The sequence below is a fragment of the Aulonocara sp. 'chitande type north' Nkhata Bay genome, linkage group LG14 (assembly GCF_057382095.1).
Source record: "Aulonocara sp. 'chitande type north' Nkhata Bay isolate Kocher_YH1m ecotype deep benthic linkage group LG14, A_spYH_male_GT1.1, whole genome shotgun sequence".
In the NCBI taxonomy this organism is placed as follows: Eukaryota; Metazoa; Chordata; class Actinopteri; order Cichliformes; family Cichlidae; genus Aulonocara; species Aulonocara sp. 'chitande type north' Nkhata Bay.
This window is the reverse complement of record NC_141357.1, coordinates 404,461-427,815: the sequence shown is the minus strand read 5'-3', so window position 1 is coordinate 427,815 and position 23,355 is coordinate 404,461. Positions and strand designations below refer to the sequence as shown.

General features: G+C 42.4%; 1 protein-coding gene across 1 annotated transcript in view; it reads right to left on the bottom strand.

The window, feature by feature from the left end:
- Positions 1-295: 295 nt before the first annotated feature.
- Positions 296-23,355, bottom strand: part of LOC147313805 (chloride channel protein 2-like) — a 62,918-nt gene continuing 39,858 nt past the window's right edge. The window contains exons 11-23 of the mRNA XM_086260476.1: positions 21,764-21,848; positions 20,380-20,535; positions 17,418-17,487; positions 15,436-15,546; positions 10,727-10,940; positions 10,063-10,196; positions 9,171-9,367; positions 8,380-8,440; positions 7,985-8,049; positions 7,568-7,606; positions 6,848-6,952; positions 5,418-5,504; positions 296-1,259 (exon numbers count right to left, since the gene is read on the bottom strand). Coding sequence (XP_086116602.1) covers positions 1,089-1,259; positions 5,418-5,504; positions 6,848-6,952; positions 7,568-7,606; positions 7,985-8,049; positions 8,380-8,440; positions 9,171-9,367; positions 10,063-10,196; positions 10,727-10,940; positions 15,436-15,546; positions 17,418-17,487; positions 20,380-20,535; positions 21,764-21,848 — 1,495 coding nt within the window. The 3' untranslated portion in view covers positions 296-1,088. The remainder of the gene's footprint in view (positions 1,260-5,417; positions 5,505-6,847; positions 6,953-7,567; positions 7,607-7,984; positions 8,050-8,379; positions 8,441-9,170; positions 9,368-10,062; positions 10,197-10,726; positions 10,941-15,435; positions 15,547-17,417; positions 17,488-20,379; positions 20,536-21,763; positions 21,849-23,355) is intronic.

Sequence of the window (23,355 nt, the reverse complement as noted above, 5' to 3'; positions counted from 1 at the left end):
GACATTACTGACAAAGTAGTCCTGCTTTGAATTACTTTCAACTTTTGATTTACTAATGTACAATTTTTTTCTTTCAAAATTTTGCAAAAGTGTGAATGACTGCTGAAAACACGTATCAGCAAATGTTTTAGACGTAACACATTTAAACCCATCTGGAAAGACAAATTTCACTCCAGCTGTTACTACAGGGTAGAAAGAGGGCAGACGGCAAAGACGAGCAGCTGCAGAAATCCTGATGAAAATGTAGAGACAGAAAGAACTCTTAAACAAAACAGAGGTTTGTTAAAATGTCATGCATTTATTCACTGTTGATTGACAACACAATGTCTGATTTTGGTGTAAAGGTGAGATAGGTCAGGATATTGTTCGACTCGGTCTGGTTGGGTGAGGGTTAAACTCCACACAAAAAGAAGCAATTTTTACCCTCAGTAAATATGAAGCAACTATTTTGAGTCATGAAACTGAAAAATATCACATCAAATTTTTTTTAGTTCAAATCCTTCATCTTTAATGAAATTGTAACAGTTAAGCCTTAATCTGAACATACTACATAGTACGTGGAAAATTCACATGTGGTTAAAGTTTTAGTACGAGTGGAATGTGGTCAAACTGACTCCCCGCGCCCCTGCTCTCCTTTGGGAAAACCTCACTTATCACACTCACACTCTCTGCTTATTCCTGGTGATAACGAAGAGGAGGCACTTGTGAAATGAGCATTTGGACAACAATCCAGGTGTGTTTCTATGCCTGTGAGAGCTGTGGCGACAGGATGAAATTAGCTACAGGTGCCTCCATCACTGGCAGGGAGCACGTCTGCTTGCACAGGTTCAGCTCTCAGCCTGACTATTAAGACATAACCAATAATATATGACAATTAACACCTGACTATTAGGTATGTCAGTGAAGAAGAAAGGAATGAGAGTGGAAACAGGAAAACACAAAAGCTGAGGCATCTGCCCCCCTAATGTACAGACCTATACACATTGCACTGTCTGTATTTGATTTTTGCACGTGTAGCTTTGGGAGATTAAAGACTTGAGCACTTTGACATTTCCTCCTTCTCCTCCCGAGACTTGCCGTTGGTCACGTCAGCAGACGTGCTTTGGTGCATCGGTGACGTGCTCTTCTGGTGGCCTCACAGCTTGGAGATAGGTGGTCTCATTCTGGCTGCTGCTCAAGCTGCTGTTCCTGAAGGTGGCCATAGGGGGGGCTACCTTCACACCTTTCAGAGTCATTGAGCCATCTATGGCTTTACGGAGCTAGATGAAGAAAGAAGGCAGGAATTGTTCAATTCCAGGTGAGTAACATCCCAATAAAGTTGTTTGAGCCATGCAAACACAAACATAACTCAAGGCTTTAAGCTCATAACAAATTTCCCACGTGTGGGACTAATAAAGGTTATCTTATCTTATTATTTTGGATTGCAGTTTAATTTATATGGTGCCAGATCACCACCATAGTCATATAGCATTAAAGGGAGAAAGAGGTGGTGACAGTAGAGAGAAAGAAACAACGTAGTAGTAGTGCCAGTTGCACGACCTGCTTTTTAAGGCTCAGAGTTTCTCATGCCTGAAGACTTTATATGTACAGCACATAAAAATTCATATCTAATAAAAGCAATGATGTATACATTTTATGTGCATATTAATCTATTATCCCCGCATTAAAGGAACATATGTAATGTGTTGTTCTGTCAGTACATAATAAGAATGCTTTTTTTTCAGCTGTATAATTTCTTTATTAAAAAGGGTGTACCTCAATGTTTTGGTCTTTCAGAGCTTTTCCTTTAATTGGCTTCTTTTAAATATGGGATGTTTTGGCTGTTGTGAGTAAAAGTGCTGCAGATCCTGTCAATGTGCTCTGAGAGTTTAGCCGTCCGTCGATCAGAGATGTGACAGTGTCTGTGTGAAAGACGGGCAGACTGGGAGAGGATGGGTTTATCTGCCCTGACTGGGTTTGTGTTTTTTCTTGCTGTTGGACAGAGGTGGGACATAATTCTCTCACCCCAACCGGTCGCAGCAGATGGCCCCGCCCCTCCCTGAGCCTGTTCTGCCGGAGGTTTCTTCCTGTTAAAAGGGCGTTTTTCCTTCCCACTGTCGCCAAAGTTCTTCCTCATAGGGGGTCATATGATTGTTTTTCTCTGTATCTACTGTACAATATAAAGCGCATTGAGGTGACTTTTGTTGTGATTTGGCGCTGTATAAATAAAATTGAATTGAATTGAATTGAACAAAGTACAAATACTTTGTTACTATACTTTAGTACAATTTTTAGGTATCTGTACTTTACCAGAGGACTTAATTTTCTGACTTCTTTTTACTTTTACTCCCTACATATTTAAACACAAATCTGTTCTTCTTACATTTTCAAAACAGGCTCATTGCTTTTGCTGTAACAGATATGAGTTATTATTTCACATCACTGCAAGCCTCCAAACACCAAACTGGTGTGAGTCTAAACAGAAACACATGAAAGGATGTCTGTTTGTTTATTAATCACAAGGAAATGTCATAGAGAAGTCAGGGCTTAAAAGTGGGACGGTGGTGAGTTTTTGGTTTGTTTTTTCCTTTCAACATCGGAACGACTGCAGGTTAGGGTTGCCAACTCCCTGAAAAATAAATAAGGGACACCTCGTGGCCAGGGCCGGGCGACCCAATTGTCTTCACCCTTCCCAGTGTGGTGAATTTTCTAGCTCTTTTTTTGTGTGTGAAATTATTTTTTTAACCATTTGACTTGAAGTTGATTTAAGTAGATGCATATTCTATTCTTTGTGATATGAACACATGTGAAACAAATGATCATTTAGCCATTTATTTTTAGCTCAAAATGACAACATTAACACATAAAACAGGTCTCTTTCTTAAACAGAAGCCTGTCATGCTTAACTTTTGAGAATATAAGTAAATCTTTCTTTAAAAGCACTCTGTCCTGCTTAACTTAAAATAATAGAAAACAATAGAAAGAAAAATATTCTTGTAACAGTGCACATTTAGTGCATTTAGTACAATTGGCTTCAGTTGAGGTATTATTTCAGCTTTTCTAATGCTAATCAGCTGCTCCTGTTTGTAAACCCGCTTGTTCCCATGATTACGCATCATAACTCATCATCATTATTCATCTATGTATTACTTTTATGTATTAGTCATCTATTTGTTGTAATCATCTATCCTTGCAGTTGTTTATTACACAAAATAAATTATATTATCACACTTCTGGCCACATAGCGCTGATATTCACTGCACATGCCCATATTAACGTTTTCCAGCCAGGTGTTTTCCTTTTTCCATTCTTCCCTTTCTCTGAGGGGAACAAACATTGCTGCTCTAATGCTGGGCTCACACTGTACGATTTTTGGCCCATTTTGAGCCGATTTTTGAGTGATCGGACCGATTTTGGCCTTCATCGTGCGTCGTGTAGTATACGTGGGGTAACGAGAAGTGATTAACACCTCACGACCAGCTCCCGATCATCAATCGCTCGTGAGGGTGTCACCACAGGTGCTCACACTGCTCACGCGCAAACACGTAAACGTTGGTGAAAAAGACGGAGCAGCACGGCAGTGCAGCGTGTGATCTGGACACAAGCGATGGAGGCACAACTTGTAGAACTTTGGAAAGCTCATCCGAGCCTTTTCGATGTGGCATCACAAAATTATCACGACCACAACAACCGTGAAAATAGTTGGATTTACACTGCTGCTCAATCACAGCTGCCTGATCATGTTTTTCATTAGCAATTTAGCAAAGTTGATGGTGGTGGTGTGTCTGTGTGAGTGAAAGACAGAGAGAGAGAGCGCGACAGATTTTCTGTTATAACCTTCATGTTATGGAGGCACAGTGTGAGCACTCAGGTCGCATCAGAGCATCGGGCGGTATAGTGTGAGAGTACATCGTGACATACGAACTTCTAACCCCTGCGAGTCAATCGTGCAGTTTGAGCAGGAGCTGAATAACGTGACTGAAAAAAATCGCACAGTGTCTGCCCAGCTTTAGGTGTACTGTCATCCGAGACTTGCACCGCAGAGTCGGCGTTTGTTCCCCTGTTGACCATGCTTCTTGTTGTGGTCATCTGTTGTCTTCCGGTATTTTCTCCGACCTTTCCTCGACCAATGAGAGGAGCGGTAATCTGAATTGTCATACTCGAATTGTCATAAGTGTGCTGTCAGCTCATTGGTCACAAAGCAGGAGAGGGGCTGGGAATTATGTTTTCAAACAAAGTGTTAATTCCATAAACATTTATAGACTACTTTTGATTCTCACTGTATTACGGGACAAAGTGCGTCCCTTATTAACTCAATACGGGACGTGTACTTTTGTTTCGAAATACGGGACAATTCCGTATTTTAAGGGACGGTTGGCAACCCTACTGCAGGTCCATAATTTGCGGTTGTGATACTTTGGCATCTAGCTAGCCCTACAGAAGAGGAGTGAGCATAAGCTTTTTTTTTAAATTGTGAAGTTATTGTGACTTTTCAACTCAGCAAACACACAAACTGTGTGCCGTTTGTCTCACAGTGTGTTTCAGCTAAAGTGCAGCTGCTGGATTTCACAGGGAGAGAAAAGAAAGAGCGCTAGCTTCACTCAGAGATGGAGAAAGATGAGAACGACGGGCAGACTAACTGCTGTCACTCACAGGTCAGTGCAGGATAAACAGGTTAGTTTGCTGCACTGTGATTGGTTTAAAGTAAAGAACAGTGACTGCTGCACAGTGGCTGTGTTTCGTGGTCACAGTTAGCTCACAGTGTAGCACAGATTCATTCACTGAATTCCACCTTCACACCAACTTCATCCAGTCTAACGTAAAGGCGGCATAAACAGTGTAGAGTCAGTGCAGGAAACATCTGGTTGAATCCAGGTGTGTTAGCAGCTCCGCTGATCACAGCCTGTACACTAAGAAAATCTACTGGAAATGAATGTGAGTTTGATTCTTTTCCCCACACTGAACCATTACAACCAGTTTAGTTTAGTTTAGTTTCCCCCACTTTAACCTCTGACGGTGCACATTTCCCTGTTTACAGTCCCCAACTATAATGTAGGCATAAGAAAATAGAGCTGCTTTCTATTTACTTCTTTTTTTCAGATTCAAGATGAGAATATTTAGAGTTTAATAAAGTTTGTATTAACATCTACTGATATTATTTTAATATTATGCTAATATAGCACAAGGTTCAGTTAGCTTTGCACAGAAACAGAAACATCCTCCAAAGAGCTTTTCAGAGCCTGTACGTTTTTACTTTTACTGGAGTAAAGAAGTTGATTCTGTACTTCAACTTTTACAGTAATATTTTTTAATAGTAGTATTTGTACTTCTGCTTGAGTACAGAATGTCTGTACTTTTACCAACTCTGCTGGTGGAGCGCAGCTGATTAAGTGATCAAACCCATACACCCCAAAAGTCCTGTAAAGAGAGACTATTACTTCTTTGATGGAAACCACCCCGATGAGGCGTCCGATCCTGGTGACGTAGGCGTGGTCGAGGCCCAGCAGAGAGAAGATGGTGTAGGTCTGTAGGAAAACAGCAGAGGTCTGTAGGTAAAAACTTTCTTCTTACCTAAAGTCCAGTTTGGAAAATGCACCACTGATCTTAATTATCCAAACTTCACCAATATCTAATCACATTTGAGTCATTCAACCTGTCACATTTTCAGCTAAATGGGATTTTTTTTTTCCACTGTGGGAAATTTGCGAGGGGGAACCGACATGCTTAACAAAGCCGTGTACACCTGTGGACAGAAGACTCTCTATTAACTCGACTTGATGGCTTTAAGAAATGTTTGAAGCTAATCAAAACACATTTGTTTAATCTGCACATGTGACCTGCACACAGGATTTTATTGGGTGTATTATGTGTGTTACGGAAGTAATATAGGCTACTATTTTGTTAAGTTTAGTGAGGCAGTAATATGGGCTTCGGTTAGCATACATACAACTGTGGTCAGTAGTTTACAACACTCATCATGAGCATGAATATCATGGTGGCTTTTAATGGTTTCTTTGAACTGTTGAATGATTGAGCAGCGTCTTTAAAAAGCAGGAACTGGGTGCACAAGTTCAGATCTGTTTAGGATTTTCTCCACACGTGTTCAAAAGTATACACCGACTTAAATCTTTAAATAAGTGGTGCTGAAAGTTGGATGATGTCTTTCAACTTTAAAAGGCAGAATCTGTTGACTTCTCAGTCGTGGTCACGTTTGTCTATAACCGAGGGCTGTTAGCAGACAGTTAAAGTGGCAGCTCGATGAGGACCATTAGCACACATCTGTGAAGGCACTAATATTGGTTAATGACACATGCTGGTTTTGGAGTTAGTAGTTTTCATAAGGACCTTCCTTTTTCAGCAAAACAATAGTTATTCTTTTTCCTTTTCTTTGCAGTTGATCTGTATCTGAGATGTATTTGTTTTTCCTTTGTTTTTTCACTTTGCTCTTATAACATCAAATCTTTGTTTTTCTCTAATTGATCATTGTTAGGACAACGTTGAGCCATCACCCAGTCGGCAAAAAACATTTGCCACAATTGCTTTGTTATGGAATACACTTATTTTGAAAGTAACAGAAATGGTGCAGTTTGAAATTGCAGTGTGTATATGTAGACATGATGTAATATTATATATGTATTATAATATTATATATAGGATGTAATATATACATTTTGTTCTGCCAAACTGTTTGTGGATCTTTTCATTTTAGGTCACCTTGCATTGATTTATCATTTTAAATCATACGTACGTTCTTTAAAGGATCAAATACAAGTCAACCGTTGTCCCCTAACCCTAAAACACTGGAAAATACTGCTGTCACTGTGACAGACACATACAGACTGACTGTCGCAGTATTCAGAATTCAAACCTTATGCAGTGATGTACACTCCAGCAGCTGGATCAGGGCAGGGTTAATCTTGCAGTTGTTGAAGTTGACCCTCTCATCAAGTTGCCTTGCCTCCCAGTCTGTAATCTGCAAGTCAACAAGAGTGAAACTCCTTTTCAGCATCCCGTGTTGGATTGATCACTTCATAGCAGTTAGTGATCTACATTATTTTCCCTTAAGATGACTTTAGTTTGTAATAAATGATTCGCTTACAGTAATACAACCTGTCATTCTTGGCCTAAAGTGTATTTTTTGAATAATTAGGCCTCATCTTATCTTAAACACCAACAGAGCAATTTGCTGTCACACTGCTGGCTAAGACTCGCCTCTGTCAGTGCGCCCCAGGGTGGCTGTGGCTACAATGTAGCTGCCATCACCAGTGTGTGAATGTGTGGATGACTGGATATGTAAAGCGCTTTGGGGTCCTTAGAGACTAGAAAAGCGCTATACAAATACAGGCCATTTACCATTTAAGACAATCTGAAAACAGTTCCATCACCTTCTTTTCAAACTCTTGTTTTTGAAGATGTTTCGCCTCTTATCCAAGAGAATTCCTCATTTCTAAATCTGAACAGGGGGCTGGGTGGAAACCTTTGTAGTCCCCCCATTTTCTCATGTCCCAGAGCAACGAACACTCTACTGCGACCGCTTGTGATCTGCTCATTGGTTGCTCTGTCTGTGTGGATTGTCTGAACATCTTACCTCACTAGTGGGATCTTGAACATCTCGATCATCTTGTACCTGAGAAGCAACAGAAAGCAACGATAGTCAGCGTGTACACTGAACCCAATAACACAACTCAGTGTGAATGCCACAAACACAGGTAAAGGCAAACAACAGCCCTCAGCAGGTTGTTACCTCCATAAACATTTAGCACTATGTCTGTGCACAGAAGATGGACAAAATGACATGAGTCACTGAATGAGTGACTACAAGGACATCAACATTGCAACTTAAAGCTGATGCTGTTTGATGATGACGTCCAGTGTCAAACTACCAACGCTGTGCTTTGCAGCAATCTGCCAAAATACTCCAGAGGTCTGAGTGAGACGGGCTATGTTAGGACACCTTTCTGCAGGGTGGAAGTGTGGGTGTGTGGGTGGGATGTCACTCTCTTACCTCTTCTGCATCTGAACTAGCACAGAAAATGCTTCTCAGTGTGACTCCTGATTCATCTCGTGAGCCTGCATCAGAGACAGAGACACAGACACACAGACCGCAACATAGTCAGGAGGTCCAGCTTAGTGAGCTCAGGGAGTGAAATTAGCTGGTTTGTCTTGTATTTTTAATCAGTGGCCACAAAGCAAACATTTAAAGTGTGAGCTAGAAAAACCAGTGTGTTTATACCTATTTAATTCAAACAGTTTCAGGAGCTGCTCGTCACATAAGGAACAGAGAGAGCAAAACCCACACTTCTATTGAATTTCTATTTCCTTTTGTTTCGAGCCACATCAATCTGGTCTTCTGAAACTCTGCTGTGTGCATGTATTTGCACAGGTAAGTGTAGTTCTTACTGTTGGAAAGCTCAGTGGGTCGCTCCACCACAGGCGGCGGGTTCAGCTCCTCATTAGTGACCTACACACACACACACAGACTGATTAAACAAAATCACAATCACGTGCACTACTGTGGGCTGATGCAACAGAAACACGAGCACACGAATGAAGAGAGCAAACCTGCAGCACCAGAGCTACACTAAGAATTCTCATATTAGTCTGGCCTCAAATGTATGACCTCAGTCAGTCCCCCTGCTGACTTTCCTTTCCCTGACAACATCTTCTCTACGTATACTGAGGATTTTTGAAAAGGCCAGAAAAAAAAATCATGTTTTGCCAAGAAAATATGCTTATCAACATATCAGACAATATCAAATCAAAAGCAGACAGTATCACAGCAGACTGCTCGACTTCCACATCCATGCCTGAGGACGTTCTGCTTAGCCACTCACTCATGTTAAGCAATGCAGTGCAGCAGCTGCAACAAAACATCTTTCATCTATAGACATCTATCTGCAACCTGTCTGCCAATTTCAGTTTATTTCCTCTGCAAACACAGAAATGACCTCGTGCATTCATTCAATTCAACACTTTGATACACAACAATTGCTATGAGCAAGCAATGGACCAGACGGGGTGTGGAGCGAGAGGAAGAGATGAGGAAAAAAACAATGAAGCATGAGCAGGTGAATGGGTGAACATAACAAACATGCAGATAAGTCTAATGTTTCAGGTGAAAGAAAATGTTGAATCTGTCACTCATATTAGAGCTCCTTTCACAAAGCATGCGTCCTCCTGTGACCTCTCACCTGGATGTGGCCTTCCTCCGGGCCTGTCTGCAGGCTGCTGTTGTTATTGCTGGGTGGGTTCGACTCAGTGGAGAGGAGCTTCTTCGCCTCAGCGCCTCGTTCTTTGATGCACTGCAGACGTCTGGCACAGCTGAGCTGCTGCGAGAGCAGCGACTGGAGCTGGGTACGCTCAATGGAACCCAACAGGATCATTGACTCTGGGAGAGGAGGATAAAAAGGGGCGAAGGAGCAGGTTTTTATGTGAGATAAGGGAAGAGTGTGTAAACTTGTTTTAGAAATAAGGAGTGAGCTAACTGTGGCGATCCCAACCATGTCCTTGAGGCATGTCCTCTTTCTTAAGGTCACATATATATATTTTTTAGGCCTGCTTCTTTTTCTTTCGTCCTCCACTTGTACAGTTGCCTCTTACACTCAACAAAAATATAAACGCAACACTTTTGTTTTTGCTCCCATTCCCCATGGGATGGACGTAGAGACCTAAAATTCATTCCAGATACACAATATAACCATCCCTCCCAAACAGTGGTCACAAATCAGTCCAAATGTGTGGTAGTGGGCACATCTGCTATATTGAGATAATCCATCCCACCTCACAGGTGTGCCACATCAGGATGCTGATCTGACATCATGAGTAGTGCACAGGTGTACCTCAGACTGCCCACAACAAAAGGCCACCCTGGAATGTGCAGTTTTTTGCGCTATTGGGGGTCTGGGGACCCAGAACCGGTCAGTATCTGGTGTGACCACCATTTGCCTCATGCAGTGCAACACATCGTCGATTCTAATAGATAAAGTCATGTTAAAAACAGACGTATCTATTGTTCATGTATGTGTTTATTCATGGGGGTAGTGAGTTATTATATGAACATCACAGTGTGTAGCAGTGACTTACCAGCTGATTTGAGCAGGGGTAGAGCCTTTAGTCGACTTTTCATTAGGATGTTTAGCAAGTCTCTGTAGCTGCAGCTGAGTGTGATGTACTGCACGTCGCGCACCATAATGTCCTCCACACGAATGTTATACACCCTGAAATGAGAACGGAGAGGATTATTAATCTGCTGTAGATAGGAAGGACTTGCGAGAGTAGGAAAAACATGAGCATGCTTTTAGGGAAATAAATGGCAGCAACAAAGTTCTGTAGGAAGATTTTTTTTTTATAGATTCTTGTTTAATTCCATGCAGCTCCATTTTAATGGGAGGAGAATCGGGCCCAATGAGGAGCAGCCAACCGCTGTGACTGACCAGCTTCGACTTGAACATCGAAGAAGACAACTTTATGAAATTTGTATCATTTCAGTCACCAAATACCTGATCAGATATTAACTTAGTATTGTTTATGTACATTGATTTCAAGCATTTCCAAATGTTCTTAATTACCTACGTAATACGTTAGTTTTTTGTTTGTTTGTTTTTTTGGGGGGCAGTTATTATTAGCTTTTAATAATTAAACAGTTAAAATTATTCTTGTTTGATGTTTCCCACTTCTAGTTTTTCAAAAGGCCAAAACCTATTTATCATGACAGTTGTGTGCTTGTGTTTCTCCAGTGTATACATACTCGTGCTGACCCCAGCCCAGCTCTGGGAGATAGGGAAGCTTCTTTATCTTGATGATGGAGTCATAGATGGAGGGCTGCAGGGACTGGGCCACAAGGTTGGCCAGGACCACTGCTATCAGGGCCGGCAGAAGGTGGGAGATCTGTCCAGTCAACTCAAGCACCATGACCACGGTGGAAAATGAGTGGCTGACTGCTCCGGACAAAGCTGCAGCACCTTTTGTTGGGAAGAGGAACAGCGAGAGAAATTACTGCTTAAATGTTTGTGTGCTACAGTTGTGCCAAAAACCCAGTTGCAGCATGGCAGACCAACAACTAGCCTAGCCAGTTGAGGCACTAGTTCAAATGGTGACCATACAGCGTGACTTTCGTGGCCTTCTGCAGGACTAGTCCAAGTGCCAGATGGATGTGGTGGAGAGCCTAGCTGTAGGGTTGGCTCCTTGCTGGCACCACCACTACTCCCAATGTGGAGGTGACTCTATACCACATGGGAGAGGGTGCACTTAAGGAAGATTGGACACTGTGGCTGCTGCCTCTGCTGATGAGGAAGCTCAGCTGGCGGCTCTCAGCTCACCTGTGATGGCAAGGGGTTGTTTTGCAGATGGCCAATGGGAAAATGTTGACCAGCTGGAGCTCACACTGAAGGACCACCTCCAACGATTCACAGGAGACTTGACGGGGCATGAGGACCGGCCGTACTCTTATGCCAGACGCCTTGTTTGGCGCAGTTGCCAGGTGACTACCGCCCTATAGTTGTGGCCCGGCCCTGGCTCTGGTGGAGACGGGGGTACTCGAACACTTTGTGGAGGGGCTCCCCGTAGGGTTGGGCGATATATCGAGTTTTTTTAAAAAATATCGATATATTTTCATACGAGATATAAGATGTGACAATATCGTTTATATTGATATAGTCTATGTTACGTTATAATTATACTTGTGGAGCTGCAGGTTTGCCTGTCTTTCGTCCACTTTTGTCTCTACGCAACGTTATTCGGCCTCGCCTCTCCTTCACTGAACACAACTCCCCCTCCCCCATAGCTTCACCTGCAGGCAATGACAAGATTCTCCAGCTGCCTCCCTCTTCCCGCTCCACCACAACCACCCACACATGCAGGGCCTTGGAGTAGGGGTATGTCACCAGGGTGCAGAGGAGGCTACCCCCCCGCCCCCCCGCCCCCGTCCCCCGTCCCCTTCTGGCTGCCTCTGCCTCAATTTTATCTCACAACTTAGACATTCACATTACTCACACTCTCATTACACATACATATAGGATCTTGGGGGTGGGCACGATACACGGAGTCCAAATTACCATCAGGGTGTACACCTCACCCCTGGCGTCGTTGCCCACCTCTCAAGGTTAAATACACGTAGACATTGAGGGCCAGCAGGAGGGACTATGCGCTTACCTGCTGCTCTCTGGCAGGTAGCTCCATGCCCTCCTGGGTTTTAATTGCACCTTAGAACACACATGCATCAACATTACAATGAGCGGGTGGAGGGAGGTTTGGAGTCTTCTCTCACCCCCATTCTCTGCGACCTGCTGGAGCGGGGGGGCCAGGAGGAGGAGTTGGCCGTCCGACTGCGGTCTGGAGTGTGGGGCTGCTGCGGAGTCGGGGCGGTCTGCCTCCCCCCACCGCAGGGAAAAGGATAACACCACCTGGGTCTGGGTGCAGTTCCCCCCTCCAGGGGCAAGGGTACCTATACCCGGGGCTTAGAGTACGCTTGGGGAGTGTGATCGTGTGTACAGCGTCTCTTTATGTCTGTCTCCACGTTGGTTGAGTGTGGAGTAAGTGCATATGAGAGCATGAGGGTGGGAATGGATGTTTGTATCTGTGTGTGCCTGTATGTCTGTGTCTATATGTCAGGTTGGGTGTCAGGTGCCACCTCTCTGGGGACATCTCAGGCCCTCCAAGGTTTGGAGGCCTATCTCCACCCACCACCACTTCCCCTGCCAGTGGCGGACTCCCTCAGACATCGGTGCGTTGGTGGTTCTTTGTGTCCGGGGATGGGCGTCCAGGTACACACCGGCTCACTCCTTGGCGGCCGCTTATCGGGGCCTGGGGCTCGCTCGGGCCACTTCGGAGGTGGGGTGCCCTCGGCCTCTCGGCCTGGGGCTCGGTCACTCAGGCACAGCTGGCTGCCAGCGGAGCTCACGGGCGCGTCACTGCAACTCCCCCTGGCTTCTGCTCCGCGGCTGCTGAGTGAGCCCTCATCTGGGACTCTCCTCAGCTCTTACTGGGACAGTGGCGCGGCTGCCCCTCTGTTGGTCTTCCTTGGTCTCTTGTGTTCTGGGGGCCTCTGGATGTCTGGAGTTTTGATCTCCTCCATACCTGCTTCATCATTGTGATGTTGTTTATTCTATGACTCTTGTTCTCTTCTGCTTGTTTTCTTTTTTCTTTCTCAACAGGTGATCCAGGTGATCGATATATTTTTTTTTTCTGCTCATTCTGTTGGTTTTCTTTTTTGCCCTTCTCCCCCGTCCCTCTTCTCAGCTGTTTCTCTTTCCCTCTTTCTTTCTCCCCTTCTTTCCCCCAGTCAAGTCTGTCCCGTATTCAGCAAGTGAAAATAAAATAAACAATAAAAGGTGAATCAAATGGACCATTACGGCAAGGCTGGGATGGTCAATTTGGTAAAGTAAATCCGTTGGGCATCTTTCTTTGCCTTTAGACAACAATTCTGATGCAAAAGAGCCAAACGGGACAGGCAAAAAAAAAGAAAAAAAAGACAAGATGAAAGCGGAAAATCAGCGCGCCTTATGTATGAATTCTGGTTGTGCTTACTGACCACGAACCGATTTTATGTGGAACACAGCGCTCAGCAATCTGTCAAAAAATGTTTTAATATGACTTTGCTAAGCTACGGAGCTGCACCGCTTGATGGATTGTCGGAGGATTACGGCTACCGGGGAGGAGCCTCGCGGAGTGATACGTACTGTGTGTGTATAAGGACCATAAATGGCACCTGTTCAGAGACGTGGTGCAGCTGTGAAATCTGTCTTTGTTATTATGCTCAGCGTCTATCAGTTTACATTTTGACTGCACAATTGTGAGCTTTTTGTTATGCACAAAAACAACATTGTTTTCTTTTATTTATGGACCATGATTATTTAATAAATGCTGATAATTTATTTTTGAGTAATTTCTTCATGTACATCTACGCTGTATGTAAATAAAAGTGCCCGTGTGACAGCTGGGACACAGTGTGACTAGAACTCTTTTTGTTCTTAACTTAAAACTTAAAACTTAAAAAAAAAAAATCGAGATATATATCTTATATCGCCATCCAGCTAAAAAATATCGAGATATGAATTTTGGGTCACATCGCCCAGCCCTAGCTCCCCGCTCGAACGTTGGAGTGGGCCTGAAGCCAATATTTCCATTTGGACAGCTACAGACCAGATCAGTTTTCGGCGGAGCATATGCAATGGAAGTCCATGGTCCTGGAGTGCCTGAGGCAGGTGGGGCTCTTAGCCAACCCAAAGAAGTGTACAGTTGGACAGAGGTACAGTATCTATCTGCAGGCAACCTTCAGATAGAGAAAACGACAGCCATCGTATCTTGCCCATGTTGCACGACCAGAGAGGAGGTGAGGTGGTGCTTGGGAGATGGAAGCATGTAAATATAAAAATAACCACTGCAGCCAAAAAGAGTGCCTGACGAGCCCAGTAAGCTATTAAGACTCGACTGTACACTGTGTTCGTGTTTTCCTCCGAAACAATAAAGTTCTGCTGGAGCAGCCTTTCAACGCTTCTTTCTCTCGCTAGCAAAGTAAAGCTAGTTACTGGCCTGGCCGAGGTAACAAGAGAGTGCAAACATGTTGAGGGCTGTGTTAGTTCAGTGAGAGATTTATTTGGAAGGAAAATTTTCACTTGTAGTCGAAAACTAATGTGTATGCTTATGCCTGCATTTTTATTTTTGTTAAATACAAACAAAATAGCAAAAGTGCTGCCACGTGTCTGGCCAGAAAGAGCTGTTTATTTGAAACTACTGTACTATACTGTGCTATACTGCTGGGTGACTGTCTTCTACTCGTCAAATACATTTCATTGCAATGCTGACCCTGTGCTAACTTGCATATGACAAATGAAACTGAAAGGATTCAGATAGTTAAGAGTGAGAAAAAAATTGTTTTCATGTTTGCAATTTTGTCTTGTTACACAATATTTGGAATTAAATAAAACAAACAACACACTAGATTTTAGGAAATATTAGTGGGTGTTTTTGTTTTTTTGTACTACTTGGACACTTAAGTGGCCCTCCAATGAGATGACGGTGCCAGAAGTGGCCCGCGGCTCATTTGAGTTTGAGACCCCTGCCTGTTTAAGGCCTTCCAAGTTGAGGCAGCTTTGTCCCAGCAGGTGAGGGGGTTTGACTGTCTGGTCATTTATATAAGCCAGAAGCTATCTGAGCGGGAAGGTAGATACAGCTCTGTGGACGAGCAGTATCTGGCAATACAGTGGTTGGTTGACCTTCTTCATTACTACCTCCTGGGCGACTCTTTTATCCTCTGTTCAGATCATGCGCCACTACAGTGTCTCCACTGGAAAGCAAAAGTGCTGAAACATTCACGAAACTCCCGAGGTGTGTGCATAGGGTTCTTTGTGAGCTACAAGGGTCTCCAAAATGTTAAGAATGTTATTTTATTTACTTTGTACCAAAGAAAGTATTTGTCATTTTAAGTAGAATGTAGTCAGGAGAGAGTCGCTAACTTACCCACCACAGCGTAGCCTCCTGGCACTATGGGATAGATAGCATGACCTGCATGAATGCCTTCCGGGAACCAGTATGCCATGCATTCTCCAACCAGACGCCCCAAGCTGGCCCCTGAAATGTGGAAGGAGATAGAGATTCACAATCAGTATGTGGCTGTTTATCAAAATCAGCAGTTCTTAGACTTGCAAGAATTTTCAAACATGTGCACAGAAAACTGAAATCACTGTGGCTTGAGCACCATCAGCCTGACAAAAATAAATTGCTAAGTCAAAATATAAAACTTATCTAAAACAAAAAAAGTATTGAGTTTTGAAATCATTATTGAATCAGTCACTACAGTAATCTAAAATAGGGTTGTCAAACTTTGGTTCAGGGACCAAAATGAACCTTGCAAAGACTCCAATGTGGTCCACTGGAGAACTCTGGAAAATGAAGGAGTTCACAGATTTTAGTCTTGGAAAAGGCCGACTGGGGAACCAAGAACTCAGTCTCTACAGGACTGGAAACAGTGCGTTAAGTGTCACCGGGCTGGTGAACAGAAAACCCAGTGATATATTCTGCTGACTCAAAGACCTAAACGTCACCTTGAACATTGTCCAATTCTGAGACAATAATTTCACTTACTTTGCTGTCAGCTTCACAAACACCAAAATCATTGAAATAATCTCAGCTCAAAAACATTCTTGCACCCATTTCTGTTATTCAGGCGGGGACAGCTGACGCCCAGCTGTTGCCAGTGCTTGTCCTGTCTTCCAATGTGAGGGCAGCCTACTCCTGCACCCGCACCTACTCGGGTGGGATTGCCATTCAGTCTGCTCCAGTACCCATGCTGGTCCCCAGGGTGAGGCCAGCCAAGACACGGTTGCCTATGGCTTGCCCATCAGCTTGAAATGACGAAATGCAATATCCCAGAATCCATTTCGCCCAAAACTCAAACGAGGCAGTGGCGGAGGAACACAGAGTGGCAGAGTTTGAAAGATTACTCTGTCTGGGTCACAAAATAAACTTTTAAGATATTTTCATGCGAGAATGGTGCTGTGTAAACTTCAAATATCTGCTCGATTTATCAAGACATCACATATTTGCAAAAGTGCTCTAACGTTCTCGGAGATGCCTGTTGAAGGAGTATTGAAGGTCTCTGTTTTGAGGTTTCTTACCACTCTACAGTTTCAGTGCTCCTCGATGGGTAGTTGGCAAATGTTTGTAGGCAAGTCAATTTCTTCTTGACTATCATTACTGCAAACTACTGTCAACCCCAGCAATCTGCTAGTAACCAAATCATTCACAATGTTTTCTGTAGTATTGGCGTAAAAACCTCTCTGTTACCATTTTTGCATAATGACAGCAAGCAAGCAACTTCACACAACCACTAGCTAAACCCTTCAAGAATACTTCTTTTGTCCACTGGTGATTACTCACAGCTAGGCATGCATGACATTACTTGAACTTCCAGTAACACAGTGAGGAAACTGACTCAATGCACATGTTAAACAAAATATAGGTCTGCCTTTATTCACTTTTTAAACATGCTACACAAATATTTTGTCTGAGTGATGTTGAAAAACAAATTCATGGATGTGTTACTTCTAGGCTGGAATGCTGTCAGTCGTTATTATCTGGATGTCCTAAAAACTCCCTGATAAGCATTCAGTTAGTCATCTCTACTTTCAAGATTAGGCTTCAAACTTTCCTTTTTGCCAAAGCATATCATTAGGGCTGGTGACCCTGAATCCTTCCTTAGTTATGCTGCCTTAGGTCTAGCCTGCTGGGGGAGTCTTTCCTTTTTCCCATTTCTTTTCATTCTGTGTGTATATATACAACTACAATTTTTATTTATTAATCTCTGGCTGTCTTCAACTGTGCCTTTATCCTGTTTCTCTCCCCTCACAGTCATGGCAAATGACTGTTCACCCCTGAGCCTTGTGTTAACGCCTTCAAATGTGTTTCATCTGTTCTTCTTCACAGAAAAACACACATCTTACCAATGACAAGTACTGGCATGAAGGCTCCATAGGGCACTGGCATGGTGATGGCCAAGGCACACATCCAGAACTAAAAGAAGAAGAAGACATCAACAGAAAGAATAGGGTGACATTCCAGGAGCTGCATGGTATTATCTGGTGTGTTTCTAGATTCCAGCTCACCACAAGGCAGACCGCAGTCTAAACCCAGATGTTACTTTATACAGACCTTGACCTATTTGGTTTCAATGCGCGATTTCTGTTTTACTCTGCTCAAAGTTTTTTAGATTTACTGTAGGGTTATTTTAATTTGCACAGCTCTTTTCTATAGGCTTATTGTAGCCAGTGTGTGCACACAGGATAGGGCTGGGCGATATGACCCAAAATTCATATCTCGATATTTTTTACCTGGATGGCGATATAAGATATATATCTCGATTTTTTTTTAAAGCCATAAGTTAAGAACAAAAAGAGAGTTCTTAGTCACACTGTGTCCCAGCTGTCACACGGGCACTTTTATTTACATACAGCGTAGATGTACATGAAGAAATTACTCAAAAATAAATTATCAGTATTTATTAAATAATCATGGTCCATAAATAAAAGAAAATGTTGTTTTTGTGCATAACAAAAAGCTCACAATTATGCAGTCAAAATGTAAACTAATAGACGCTGAGCATAATAACAAAGACAGATTTCACAGCTGCACCACGTCTCTGAACAGGTGCCATTTATGGTCCTTATACACACACAGTACGTATCACTCCGCGAGGCTCCTCCCCGGTAGCCGTAATCCTCCGACAATCCATCAAGCGGTGCAGCTCCGTAGCTTAGCAAAGTCATATTAAAACATTTTTTGACAGATTGCTGAGCGCTGTGTTCCACATAAAATCGGTTCGCGGTCAGTAAGCACAACCAGAATTCATACATAAGGCGCGCTGTCGATTTTTGAGAAAATGAAAGGATTTTAGGCCGTGCAGCCCCTGTGGGCTGCATGTCGTTAGCGCGGTTAGCTCGTTAGCGCGGTTAGCTCGCTAACACGTTGACGCCGTCCAGCCCAATGCATGGGGCGATCCGCGGTAACTCGCTAACGGAGATTTTCCACTTTCATCTTGTCATTGCCTGCAGGTGAAGCTATGGGGGAGGGGGAGTTGTGTTTAGTGAAGGAGAGGCGAGGCCGAGTAACGCAGCGTAGAGACAAAAGTGGACGAAAGAGGCAAACCTGCGGCTCCACAAGTATAATTATAATGTAACATAGACTATATCGATATAAACGATATTGTCACATCTTATATCTCGCATGAAAATAAATAGATATTTTTAAAAAACTCGATATATCGCCCAGCCCTAACACAGGAGATGCACAAATTGGTCACATGCATTGTAGCTTGCATAGTAAATTGACTGAGGAAGTTTTCTCTGACCAGACATCCTTAAATTTCAGTTGAATACCCTTGGTCTAAATCACGGGTCGGCAACCGTTCTGATAATGAGTAGCATTATCAGAACGTTTCCTCAGAAGTCAATGTGCCATATCAACCATTGCATTAGCAATCATGCTCAACAGTTCCACGCTATATAGAATAATTTTAAAGAACTATATTTGTTCGCAGATGTTGGCAAAGTGCAGATCAGCTGTTTTAAACAAAAAGCAAATAAAAAAAAACACTTTTTATCCAAAACAAGAACTCTATAACAGCAAAGGAACTGTACGACAGAAAATACAAATGCTATTTATGGTCTACTCACAAAAGTGATAAGGAAAAATACTAAGGCATGTTTGTTAATACATGTTATTGTGGTCTATGGTCTCCCACTCAGAGATACAGGTCTCCAAGTGTCCGGCAGTCAGACGGCTATGGGAGGTGCTGAGAACATTATTTGTGTGATAGAAAGTCTGCTCACACAGATATGTGGAGCCAAACACTGTCAATAAGGCCTGTGCAATGCTCTGAAGACAGTTACACTTGTCAGGTAGTGATGTCCAGCAGGTGAAAATGCACGAGACAAATCCAGCTGCCCATTAAAGCTTTCTGGTTTAATCAGAAAAGAAAGCATTGGTCCAAACACCTGCATTGTGAATTCGTGGTGCTGATGCTGCGCTGAGCAGACAGCTCTTGAACGTTTGAAGTGTTGGAATGTGGAAGTGGCACAACTAATGTAAGCTAATTAGTGATGTGCACCAGTGGCCCGTCCATAGATTATTATTTTTTAATGCACCTTCTCAGATTAATTCACTGTGTGTCGTGCCATCATCTAACCCTTTGCGTGCCAGCTGTGGCACGCATGCCCAGGGTTGCCGACCCCTTTAGAGTCAAAATGATAGCCTAGCTGGATCATCTTCTTATGTTAAGATGTTTGGAACCATTAACCATAAAATAATCATTCAAAGTTTCTTATTCAAAGACAAGAATGCAGCTTATACGTTTAACATTGACATCAGCTCACTAGCAAGATCGGTGTGACAGAGCCAATATCAGTGTGCACCTGACACTCCTACACCATGATAAAAAATCATGTCCTACCGTCAGTGTTCTTTAAATGCATGTGTGCTGCACACGCAGCTTTCAGACCAACCTAGTATCAAAGCAAAGCATGTAATACATAGAGTAGTCCACTGTTTCCATTTCACACTTTGCCTCTCCAAAGCATGAAATGGACATGCATGCACTAGTTGCACTCGCAGTAAGCTGCAGCACCAGCAGAGGGACATATTTTCTTTCCAGCAAATAAAATTAACATGGGAAAGCTTTTAAAAAGACATTAATAACACATTCACATGTAAGTAAATGTGGACCTCTGGATTAAAAAGGGGGGATAGCACCCCGTGTATGTATAATAAATCCTGTCAGGAATTGTGCATGAATTTAACATACTTTACATAGAATGACAAATTCATTTTATACATTATGAAAACTTGCAGACAGACACATTTACTAGCATAAATCAAACCTACAGCTTTGTACACATATTTTCACCTTACTCTCATTATGGTGAAAAGGGCCAGTGTGCCGAAGACGGTGACTTGTGGGTGCATCCAGACTCGTGCGTTTCCAATGTAGTCAAACTCTTCAGCGATGCCGTCTTTAGTCCATGTGCGGTTGTCCAGTAATGTGACCAAAGCCTCGTTCTGTGTCAGCTGGAAAATTTGGAAAATTAAACAAATAAAAAAAATACAATTACTACGACTGTGACTGAGTCGGAGCTCTTTCACAGATAATAGAAACAGAAACACATGACAGATAGTTGGTGTCCATGTAGAGGAATGCTCAGACCTCTACATCGGAGAGACCAAACAGCCACTTCACAAGCGCATGGCACAACACAGAAGAGCCACCTCCACAGGACAAGACTCAGCAGTCCATCTGCATCTTAAGGATAAAGGTCACTCTTTGAGGATGCCAACGTTCACATTTTGGACAGAGAGGACAGATGGTTTGAAAGAGGAGTGAAAGAAGCATCTATGTCCACTGTGAGCGACCATCTTTGAACAGAGGCGGGGGTTTACGACACCAACTCTCTGCCATTTATAATCCAGTTTTGAGATCCTTCCCAGACGCCTTAACGCCCACTCACATCCTGGGCCATCTGACCTCAGGAATTCGCATGATAAGGTGGAGCCAGGTTTCACAATGAGCTCACCCGAAACTCTGGCTGATTGGGACCCACGCCCAGTTTCACACCTTGGCTCAGGCGATTAGAGGATCATCAGGGGGTCCTTTTGTCCCTCTGTGGGGGGATACTCCCACTAGGTTTATATCTGGGACTCTCCACCATTTGACCTTAGAACTGAAGAAGCTTCTTGGATGAGAGGTGAAACGTCTTCAAGCAACTTAAAGAAGCCCAGACGCTTTTCTTTGCAAGCTCCTTTGACTACGATGACCTGGATGACTGAGAACCTTCACAGACATATTTCATTCAAAATTCAGTGTTTGGCTTGAAACCCTAGAAGATAATTTCTAATGGTTTCAATATTATCCTTTTATTTAACATTAGCATTTCCATGATGTGTAATCCACAGAAAATTTTTTCATTTTTTTGAGTTAGTTGATGATGTATTTTATTATATAATGAATGACTTCAATTTAACAAGAACGGGCTGAATTTTAAGTCTTATTGATATATCAATAATTTGGTATATCAATAATTAAATGATTTAAGATGGATAAAGACTGTTTTCAAACCATACAACATGTATGATATGTAAACCATCTTTAGATACATTTCAAAATTAGCTTAATTAGAATAAAGAGAAAAAGCCCTGCATATTTTTTTAAAAGAATTCTTTGATGTCTACTGTAATAACTGTAGAGTGATGAGTATATGTAATAAAAATAATATATGGTTCATGGGCTTTGTGAACCTACCTCTCCAGCCATAAACTGTCCAAAACCAGAAGGAAACAATAGTGACGAAATGAGGAAAGAGACCATCACTGGATACACAAGACATCTAAGAACATAGATATATAACAGAAAGAACAAGTAAGCAAGGGTAAAACAATGAAATGCTTTAAAACAATAACATAAAACAATAAACAGGGAATAATGCATGTCTAACAGTTACTGAGAAAACCATAGTTATTCACGCATGGGTGAAAAAGCAACGTGAAGCCAATCACTATATTATATTAATTTTTATAGGTACATTTTTTCCTTTATTTACTCAAGTTTGTTTAACTTAAAATAATACACTTACAGGCCACCTTGCTGGGTATACCTATGAAAATTATTTTTAAGGCAAATCTCAAATTATCCAATCACATGTCAGCAGCTCAATGTATTTATGCATGTGGAGTTTAGAGCTTTACCATATCATTCTGTCAATCTATGATTTGTCATTTATTCCTTTTAAATGAATATAAGAAACTGGAATTTTGTGCACAGGTTTGAATGTGTTTGGGGTTTTCTCTAATACACATAGGATCGAAAGTATGCAGAGACACAAATATACATATGCCCCTATTAATATTTGGTCGAATGTGTTTTAACAGTTGAACTTCGACTAGACTCTTGGTAGCTTAACTGAAATCTATAGCTTGACCACATGGACAAGCCAAAAGCCTTATGGAGAAAAGTATTAATTTCTGATGACCAAACATCGAACTGGCTGGCTATAATGACGAGCGGTATGTTTGAAGGAGTTAATGTGAACTGCACCAACTGTCAAACATGCCCTGGGTCTGTTTTGTACGGAGCCCCTCTGATGACATGGTCCAAAAAGTAAATAAATTGTGGCCACAAAATACTACTTTATGCCCTCGAAATAGTATAACGTGCCCGCGAAATACTTATTTGTGGCCACGCAATACTATTTCGAGGGCACGAAGTAGTATTATAGGTATTTAGTAGTAGTATTATAGGCATAACGTGCGCACAAAATGCTAATTTGTGGGCATGAATTGGGTATAACGTGGCAACGAATTACGCATTTGTGGCAACGAAATAGATAACGTGCGCACATCATATTGATACAATTCCTGGACAGCTGCGTAGAGACATAAGCATAAGAGTAGGCTAAACCTATGCACTGTGGACAGAGACAGTATGATTGAGTTTTATTTTAGGCTGGGGATGAGCTACAAATGCATTTTGAAAAGCCTGGCAATGCAAGGAACCATTATTATGGAGAGACATTTAAACAGGATATTGAAGGCCCAGTTGCTTTACATAGATTTTATTGTCAACCAACTGCAAGGGCCTGGGAAGGATCACGGTTATCAGTCACGTGTTTCGTGGCCACAAATAAGTATTTCGTGGGCATGTTATACCCATTTTGTGCCCACGAAGTAGTATTTTGCGGCCACAAGATATTTATTTTTTGGACCATGTCATCAGAGGGGCTCTGTACAGTAGTTTTGCTGCCAGTGGTACTGGTACATTATACAAAGTGAGTGGAATAATGAAGGAGGAGGACTACCTCCATATTCTTGAACTTCTTGAAATCAATAGCCAGATGT